Source organism: Oncorhynchus nerka, unplaced genomic scaffold, assembly GCF_034236695.1.
Source record: "Oncorhynchus nerka isolate Pitt River unplaced genomic scaffold, Oner_Uvic_2.0 unplaced_scaffold_2406, whole genome shotgun sequence".
Classification (NCBI taxonomy): Eukaryota; Metazoa; Chordata; class Actinopteri; order Salmoniformes; family Salmonidae; genus Oncorhynchus; species Oncorhynchus nerka.
Genome location: NW_027038888.1, coordinates 18,309 through 27,847, shown reverse-complemented (window position 1 = coordinate 27,847; position 9,539 = coordinate 18,309). Strand labels below are relative to the sequence as shown.

The 9,539-nt window shown below is 40.0% G+C and overlaps 1 protein-coding gene across 1 annotated transcript; it reads right to left on the bottom strand.

The window, feature by feature from the left end:
* Positions 1-557: 557 nt before the first annotated feature.
* Positions 558-7,232, bottom strand: LOC135567195 (zinc finger protein 501-like). Its single transcript, XM_065014625.1, has 4 exons — positions 6,566-7,232; positions 6,039-6,136; positions 5,726-5,903; positions 558-2,301 (listed from the first exon to the last, which is right to left on the bottom strand). The coding sequence occupies exons 1-4, from the start codon at positions 6,906-6,908 to the stop codon at positions 1,448-1,450; spliced, it is 1,473 nt and encodes a 490-aa protein (XP_064870697.1). The 5' UTR covers positions 6,909-7,232; the 3' UTR covers positions 558-1,447.
* Between the last annotated feature and the right edge of the window lie 2,307 nt (positions 7,233-9,539).

Below are 9,539 nucleotides of genomic sequence, written 5' to 3'. Positions count from 1 at the left end.
CAATCGATGTTATAATGCATAAAGCTCAAAGATGTGCTTGTTCTCATTCAGAGTAAATTATTCTAATTGAATAAAACAGAATTAAACAAATAAAATGTATTATGTACCTGAATAACTTCAACAACCTGGTTGATTCTCTGGTTGATTCTCTGCTCAACAACACTGATCGCGTCAAACTTTGCTGTGTGTCCAGGCTGTCACTTCTGTCATCAGCTACTAACACCAGTGCTGCACCTTTGTCCTTGTCCCTGGATGACGGCTTCCTGCTCCCTCTTCCATAGTGAGAACACTGATGGCTCAACATGGTTTTCTGGGAGACTGGATGAAGGCTTCCTGCTCCCTCTTCCATAGTGGGAACACTGCTGGCTCAACATGGGCTTCCTGGTTATGAAAGAAAGTGTGGTGGTCAATGGTAGCCACTCCCATTGTTTGAAGCAGTTGTAGTCTTTGTTGGCATGCAACCAGACCCCAGAGTCCAAGTCAACAACAATGATAAACAGCAATCCTTGGGAGAGTTGTGGTGGATATTATAAAATAAGGATCTGCTGGAGTCCAAGTCAAACCAAGATTCTTTATTTCTGAGCTCAGAGAGAATAACAGAGTTACACAGCGCAGTGTAGACAGTCTGAATTCCTGAAGTATTGAGTGATTAGCAAATATATTTATAGTTTCCTGTTCCTGGGCGGGACTTTATTCATACAAGGACACAGGTGCAAATTGGTTTGCAACACAAGATGATAGTCCCAAAAACAGGAGCTTAAAATAGGACAGTTTCACAAGGTTAGTCACATACTCAGTTTTGTGGACACACAAACAATTAACATTTTCCATTACAGAGTCTGAACATTTTCATTTCATTAAATCATCAGTGGGCCAACAATGCAAATGTCAACAATGGAACTAATGCATTACATCCAAATATCACTTGATTATCTGTAGTGCTGGAGGAATGACACACCCAGATAAACACACACAAAGAGTTTAAAAAAAGGACAGTTTAAAACAAGGAATCTGATCTTCTTTATATTCAAACTGACAGACTCCAAATTCACTTCATGTTTTCTAATAAAAACAAACAAATATATGTTTGAGTATACCCTGTACCATTTAATTTCATATGGTAAAGACAGGTAAACACATTGTCAGTCAACAATATAAGACAACGGGAGCACTGTGTATGTTCTCTGATGAATTTTAAGTCAATGTGATGTGAAATATCAACATACACGCTAAGAGAAGTAATTTCTCTCTCCTGTGTGGATTCTCTAATGATGTTTAAGTGACTTATGAGTAATATGTTTTCCCACAGGCTGAGCTTTTCTAAGCCTTCTCCTCTGTGTGCAGTCTAATGTGTTCTTTCAGGCTTCCTAAATGGGCAAATGGTTTGCACCCTGGGAGGAGTAGTAAGGCTTCTGCCCAGTGTGTATTCTCTCATGCCGCTTCAGGTTTACTCTCTTGTTGAAACACTTTCCACATTGGGAGCAGTGGTAGGGCTTCTCCCTGTGTGTATTCTCTCGTGTAGTTTCAGCTTCCCCGACTGGTTGAAACACTTTCCACATTGGGAGCAGTGGTAAGGCTTCTCTCCTGTGTGTATTCTCTCGTGTAGTTTCAGCTTCCCCGACTGGTTGAAACACTTTCCACATTGGGAGCAGTGGTAAGGCTTCTCTCCTGTGTGTATTCTCTCATGTTGTTTCAGGTTTCCTCTCTGGTTGAAACACTTTCCACATTGGGAGCAGTGGTAAGGCTTCTCTCCTGTGTGTATTATCTCGTGTAGTTTCAGCTCCCCCGACTGGTTGAAACACTTTCCACATTGGGAGCAGTGGTAAGGCTTCTCTCCTGTGTGTGTTCTCTCATGTCGTTTCAGGTTTACTCTCTTGTTGAAACACTTTCCACATTGGGAGCAGTGGTAGGGCTTCTCCCCTGTGTGTATTCTCTCGTGTTGTTTCAGCTCCACCGACTGGTTGAAACACTTTCCACATTGGGAGCAGTGGTAAGGTTTCTCCCCTGTGTGTATTATCTTGTGTCGTTTCAGGTTTCCTCTCTCGTTGAAACACTTTCCACATTGGGAGCAGTGGTAAGGCTTCTCTCCTGTGTGTATTCTCTCATGAGCTTTCAGGTGTGCTTTCTGGTGAAAACTATTTCCACACTGGGAACAGTGGTAAGGCTTCTCTCCTGTGTGTATTCTCTCATGAGCTTTCAGGTGTGCTTTCTGGTGAAAACTCTTTCCACAGTGGGAGCAGTGGTGTCGTCTTGCTAGTTTGGACGTCCCTGGCTCTGGATCCTCCGAGTCTGGCCTTTCTCCTGCCAAAGACAGTGTTATTTTTAAATAGAGACCCGAATGAAACCGCATGATAAAACAACCTTGCTACGAGGGTAAATCCTAAATCAGATCTCTCAATAACCCGAGGCCAGTTTTAACTATCTTAGTGTGATTTTAAAACAAATGTAGAGATTCCTGGTAATTACTGATATGTTTACATTACTTATTTTATTCATCCTGTTTTACAAGTCAGAACACGAAAACCTGGACAGTTCTAGGACACTGAAGACACAGACGTCGCTGGATTCCAATTGAACAGGTGGTTCTAAATATATAACATTCATAGCTGTATGATACAGAATGTGACCTACACACTTCCTTAAACATAAAATAACTAAAGAAGTAATTTTGTGTGGAAGTCCAAAACTTGTTTTTACGTCGAAGATACAAAGCACATCAGTAACATCTCCCCGTTGTTGAAAGGGTTCGACACATTGCTGTTTAAATGGACCAATTTCTTATTTAGACATTCAGATTTTCAACATTTTGATTATCGCTGATGTCATATTTTGGGTAAATGTTCCTAAAATTGATAGTAACAACAAAAAACTAAAATATAAACGCAACATGTAAAATGTTGGATGTTTCATGAGCAACACTGTTAGTCAACATTTATTCTTTGCCAAGATAATCCATCCACCTGACAGTGTGGCATATCAAGAAGTTGATTGAACAGCTTGGTTATTACACAGGTGCACCTTGTACTGGGGATAATAAAAGGCAACTAGAAAATGTGCAGTTTATTCACACAATAATACCACAGGTCTCTGAGGGAGCGGGCAATTGGCGAATAGCTCTGTTTGTTCTTCACGTTTGGCTGAGAAATTGCCCGGGAAATTGCGGTCACAACTCCAAAAAAGATTCCAAATTAGCTCCATAATATCGACAAAAACATGGCAAACGTTGTTTAGAATCAATCCTCAAGGTGTTTTTCTAATATCTATTTGAAAATATATCAGTCGGGACAATTCCTTTTTCTCTAGGACCGATTGGAGTAATGGCTACCTCTGCACTTTACGCGAGAATCTCTCTCGTAGCCACCATGTGACCACTTACGCAATGTGCCCCCATACGGCTATTCTTCAACAGAAATGCGTAAAACTACGTCACAATGCTGTAGACACCTTGGGGAATACGTAGAAAGCTTAAGCTCGTTGATGGTACATTCAAAGCCATATAGGGAGTCATTGGAACACAGCGCTTTCAAAACCTGGGGCACTTCCGGATTGGATTTTTCTCAGGCTTTCGCCTGCAACATCAGTTCTGTTATACTCACAGACAATATCTTTACAGTTTTGGAAACGTTAGAGTGTTTTCTATCCAAAGCTGTCAATTATATGCATATTTTAGTATCTTTTCTTGACGAAATATCCCGTTTAAAACGGGGACGTTTTTTCCCCAAAAATTAAAATACTGCTCCCTAACACCAAGAGGTTTTAAGGTAATCAGAAATATTTAGGACTAACTTATTCCTTGACACCCATTCTGAAACTAACTGCAGCTCTATGTTAAGTGTTGCAGTCATTTCAGTCGATGTAGTAGCTGACATGTACAGTGTTGAGTCAACGCATACATAGACTCACTGGCTTTACTCAAATGTCATTGGTATGTTGTTGGTAAAGATTGAAAAAAGTAGGTGCCAAACAGCTGCCCTGGGGAATTCCTGATTCAAACTTGATTTTGTTGTACAGGCTTCCATTAAAGAACACTCTCTGTGTTCTGTTAGACAGGTAGCTCTGGGGCAGCAGGTAGCCTAGTGGTTAGAGCGGTAGGCCAGTAACCGAAAGATTGCTGGATCGAATCCCAGAGTTGACAAGGTAAAAAACTCTGTCGTTCTGCCCCTGAACAAGGCAGTCGTAGGCCGTCATTGAAAAAAATAATTTGCTCTTAACTGACTTGCCTAGTTAAATAAAGGTTACATTTTAAAAGAAAAACTCTTTATCCACAATATAGCAGGAGGTGTAAAGCCATACGTTTTTGTCAGCAACAGACTATGATCGATAATGTCAAATGCTGCACTGATGTCAAACAAAACAGCCCCAACAATATTTTTATCATCAATTTCTCTCAGCCAATCAGTCATTTGCAAGTGCTGTGCTTGTTGAATGAACTTCCCTATAAGCTAAAAGTCTATATTTGTTTACTGTAAAATAGCATTGTATCTGGTCAAATATTTTTTTCCCAAAATTGTAAGGGTTGGTAACAGGCTGATTGGTCAGCTATTTAAGCCAGTAAAGGGAGCTTTACTATTCTTGGGTAGTGGAATGACTTTAGCTTCCCTCCAGGCCTGAGGGCACACACTTTCTAGTAGGCTTAAATTAAAGACAAGGCAAATAGGAATGGCAATATCGGCCGCTATTATCCTCAATTTTCCTTCCACGTTGTCAGACACCAGTGACTTGTCATTGTTGATTTTATTTGCGCAAAATTTCATTGAAGATGCTCCACAGCTTTTTACAACCATTCTTCATGTATTTTATCTTTGTTTCATTGTGTACTTTCTTCTTTTTATTCAGTTTAGTCAAATGATTTCTCAATTTGCAATATGTTTGCCAATCAGTTATACAGCCAGACCTATATGCCATCTCTTTTGCCTCCTCTTCATCATACCATTTTTAAAATTCCTCACCATTTTCTTAATGGGTGCTGCTTATTAGTAACTGGGATAAGCAGTTTCAAATGTGTCAAGGGCAGTGTCTGGTTGCTCATCATTAGACACCACGGACCAACAAATATTATTTACATCAACAACATAGGAATCACTACAAAAAAATGTATGACCTCTTATATACACAATATTAGGCCCAGCCTTTGGAACTGTGGTTTTCCTAGACATGGCTACTATATTGTGATCACTACATCTGGTGGATCTGGATACTGCTTTAAAACCCATTTCTGCAGCATTAGTAAAGATATGATCAAACCATGTTGATGATTTCATTCCTCTACTGTTTGTCACTACCCTGGTAGGTTGATTGATAACCTGAACAAGGTTGCCGGCACTGGTTACAGTTTGAAGCTTTTACTTGAGTGGGCAGCCTGATCACAGCTTTTCTTCAGTACTAGTTAATTAATGACCAAAGTCTTGAGTTAGATAGGGGTGTTGACTGGGACAGGCAATGTAACATCCATAATGTTTTAAGGAAAAGTTTTTGTAAAACAAGCACCTTACTACATTGGATCATCTTGAAACTTTCTCTCCAAAGCTAACTTTCAAGGATTTATATGGTCAATTGGTTTCTCACTTTTCATTGGCAGAATCCTTTTTCAGTGTTATGATATTCATAACATCCATATACACCAGTCTATCTTCCTGTCAACTAACAGAACTCTGCTGGTTGTCCTGGTAACAGATACCAGTGGACAGATCTATTGTATTTGTTCAAACTAAATTACAGCACCTACTTTGATGTGTCAAATCTGATCCTTTCTTCTCTTCTCCTCCTCTCACAGTTCCACTCAGCCCCGTTGTTTTCCTGCAGTCCACCAGCAGCACAGACAACCTCTTCATCCCCAGCAATAAGGTGCTACCGGGAGAGGCACGATACAGGGACTCCGGGAGGGAGGAAGGGCTCGCGTTGTCCTGGTAACCATAAAGAGGGGACACAGACACGTATCATTATGGATGCTGATGTCACTGTTGTCATAAACTGCTTTACAGAAACACAGCCCAGACCCAGATAGAGCAAGCTGTATGCTAGACCAGACCAAGCTGTACCATCTGGTGTTCTGATCTGGAGAGACTCTTCTCTGCCTCGTCAGCATCAGGATGTTGTTGAGGCTCCCCAGAGGATCCAGGATTGTCATGTCTCTCTCCTGTGTGAATGACAACACCAAACAGACAGTCAACCTATGATCTTCTATTGTGATCATAGGGTCTTACCAGAGCCATTAATATGTCTAAAAAGGGCCTAAATTTATGCCTTTAAAAAAAATACTGTTTGTGATGCAAATGTAAAAGGGTCGTTCCATGAAATGGGTGGCTTTTACATCCCTTTGATATTTTATGTAGAAATGATGCACCAGAATTGGATTGTAGAATCCTGTTATACAAGATGAAGTGAGCTTTAATATAGACCACATGGAGAATAAAATTACATCTAATTTAAAAAAAATATGTACCAATGGCAGTACTGAACAACATATTCAAGTGTAGAAGTGTAGAACTTCAGTAGAATTCAGTAGAAAACCACATTAGTTCAACAATTGCATCGTTTGTGCCCCTGTTTTTAAGACAGTACTCACGGATGGTAATCGGATATTCTGACTCCTCCTTTTTCACTCCTAAAACATCTTCCTCCTCTTTTATTGAGATATCCTCCTCTTCCTCTTTTACTCCAAAAGGTTCTTCCTCTTCTTTCACTACATTCTCCTCCTTCAATGTTACGGCATCTTCATCATTTTTGATTCTGAAAGGTTCTTCCTCTTCTTTTACTATATTCTCCTTCTTCAATGTTACGAGATCTTCATCCTTTTTGATTCTGAAAGCTTCTACCTCCTCATTTTCCACTCTGACAACCTCTTTCCCATCTTCCTCTTTCCCTGTAATATCATCCTCTTGTTTCAATGTGATAGCCTCCTCTTCCATTCTGAAAGCTTCTTCCTCTCCTTTCACCAGATCTTTCTCCGTCTAGTATCGTGACCTCATGCTCCGGGCGATTAGCCTTGTGCAGTATCAAGTTAACACATTAGCTAATTTAAGAAGCAAACTACGTTTAAATTAACAAGTAGATGCGTAAACAGAATTGTGTTCTAAACACTAAGATTAATATACACAAGATTAGTCTGACGAGCTTAAATGCTCCGTATCTATGTTCGCTAGCAAACCACCGCATTGGTTGAAACGGAAGCCTTTTGTCTCTGTTGAAGAAGCCTCCTGTTCCGTCCACTAGATTATACGTCACACAAGAAGCATCACCTGAAAAACTCTCATCGCCATCTGCTGACTGGAGTGAGCAACACAGATCGGAACAAAAATAAAGCAATGTCAAAAGAAGTCATTTAAAAACAACCAGATGTTATGTTCTCTTACTTCTTACAGCCAATACTTTCCTCCAGGGCTGATCTGCCCATTAGGCAGGATTAGGTGACAGATTGACGAGGGTGGCATATTTCAGAGCTAAATGGACCGAGGCTCATCACTAACAACACCTCACATAATTCTGCCCAAAAACAATCAAAAAACTTCTCACCCAGCGGCATGTGGGCTATTTAGGTGAGTGGTGGTGTTGCCACATGAAGCAGTGCCCACTTTGCAAAAGGCAACATGGACAGATATGTCTCTACCTGTGTAGAGCACATGCCCCTTTACCCTTCCAGTCTCTAAAGTGCCCTGGTATAATTTGTATTCATTTTTGTTATAGTTATTCTGAACTCTCTGCCTCAAAATTGTCGTTAAATTTGCCTATGTGATTTGTATTTCCCTTCAACTTTTTGAAGATTAAACAGCCAGGAAATGCCCCTGTCTGAGTGCAGTCTACCACGATGTGTAGCTGTTAGCGATGATGCTAATGACAACCATCTTCTGGTTGATGAAAAAGCTTTCCCACAAACCTTGTCAATTAAATGTTAACTACAAAGTAGTCTGTTCCTACCTGGCAGAATATATCATGAATATTAGCATCAATCCAGTTGTGATTTGTTCAGCAGACTCTGCAATCACGTGTGCTACAGAGACACCACTTACAAAGCAAGGCTCTTGCCTTGCTTTAGGGTAACTGACTCTGTTAGTGGTTTAGAATTTTTGCTTTGATGTAATTTTAATGTTGATCAAATCCTAGTAAAATTGGCTAAATTCCATAAGCAGGCGATTTTAGCTTGGATGTTAGCGTATAAACACATTTCCCCTCACAGATACTTTCTATGGAAAAACTAAGATATACGATTTAAAAATAAGTCTATTTTTTTCGTAACTGGTTTGAGAATAACTGGCTACTGATCAACCTAACAACAAATATTAGCATCTTAGCTCTTATTGCAGGACTTTGACTGTGGTACATCACCTCCCCAGTCAACCTATTGTGTGTATTGAACATTCATATTGAACAGCCTTACCTATAGAGTAGCACCACCACCCATCAGCCCATTCTCTTCTTGATGTCAAAGCTGCATTGTATTGCTGCTATAGGAGTTTATGATTAATAATCCTATTTACTTCAAGCCCCACTAAGATGTCACCATACTATTCATTTAAAGCCCCTCTGTCAGATATAAATCATCAGAGTGGGAAACCAACTGACATGGAAACAATGGAGCAAATGTATCACTATCAGAGGGGTGTATTATGACATCAGATAGAACTACTCAGACATTCCAAATATCACTTGATAATCAGAGGGGTGAATTATGACATCATATAGAACTACTCAGACATTCCAAATCAGGCTTCATCCATATCATGAAGGTGGATATTGATCCAACCATTTCAAAAGTAATGACCGGGCTGACGGAAACAGGATATGCCTGTACACTTTTATAAATGCCGACAGACTATTTGTTACTCCGTTTGACAATTTGTTTGTATATTTGTGTCAGTAAAAATGTCTAAGCGAGAAATGGCTGTGGAAACTCCTTAATGATAACAACCATATCTTAGTTAACTTGGAGTCACATGATATGTTGTGTGGTCCTCCCACTATGACTTGAGAAACCATGTAGTTTATTAGGCTACAGATGAAATAAGTTATGAACTTCACAGGGTGGTGAAAGTGCACATGATGAGCTTGATGCTCCTTTCCAATACATTTTGAGGTTCTTATTCTGGTGACATGATGATCAATGCTTGGTTGCCATTTGACAAATAAAATAATCTCATCATTCGGGTAACAACGTTTATTCAACCAGTGGGAGGTTTGTAAATGCCCCCAGGAAAGTCGAAAGAGGAACTCTTCATTGAGACAATAATAAACAGCAATCCATGGGCGAGTTGTGGTGGATATTATAAACTAAGGATCTGCTGGAGTCCGAGTCAAACCAAGATTCTTTATTTCTGAGCTCAGAGAGAATAACAGAGTTACGCAGCGCAGTGTAGACAGTCTGATTTCCTGAAGCATTGAGTGATTAGCACATATCTTTATAGTTTCCTGTTCCTGGGAGGGACTTTATTCATACAAGGATGCAGGTGCAGCTGGTTTGCAACACAGAATGATAGTCCCAACATTTACATTTAAGTCATTTAGCAGACGCTCTTATCCAGAGCGACTTACAAATTGGTGCATTC

What these genes read in the sequence shown, in the direction of transcription:
- LOC135567195 (XM_065014625.1), bottom strand. Translation starts at nt 6,908, where the DNA reads ATGGAAGAGGAGGCTATCACATTGAAACAAGAGGATGATATTACAGGG. An exon ending in AGAATATCCGATTACCATCC is followed by an intron (nt 6,137 to 6,565) that starts GTGAGTACTGTC and finishes TCATTCACACAG; the next exon opens with GAGAGAGACATGACAATCCT. An exon ending in ATCAGATTTGACACATCAAA is followed by an intron (nt 2,302 to 5,725) that starts GTAGGTGCTGTA and finishes TGTCTTTGGCAG; the next exon opens with GAGAAAGGCCAGACTCGGAG.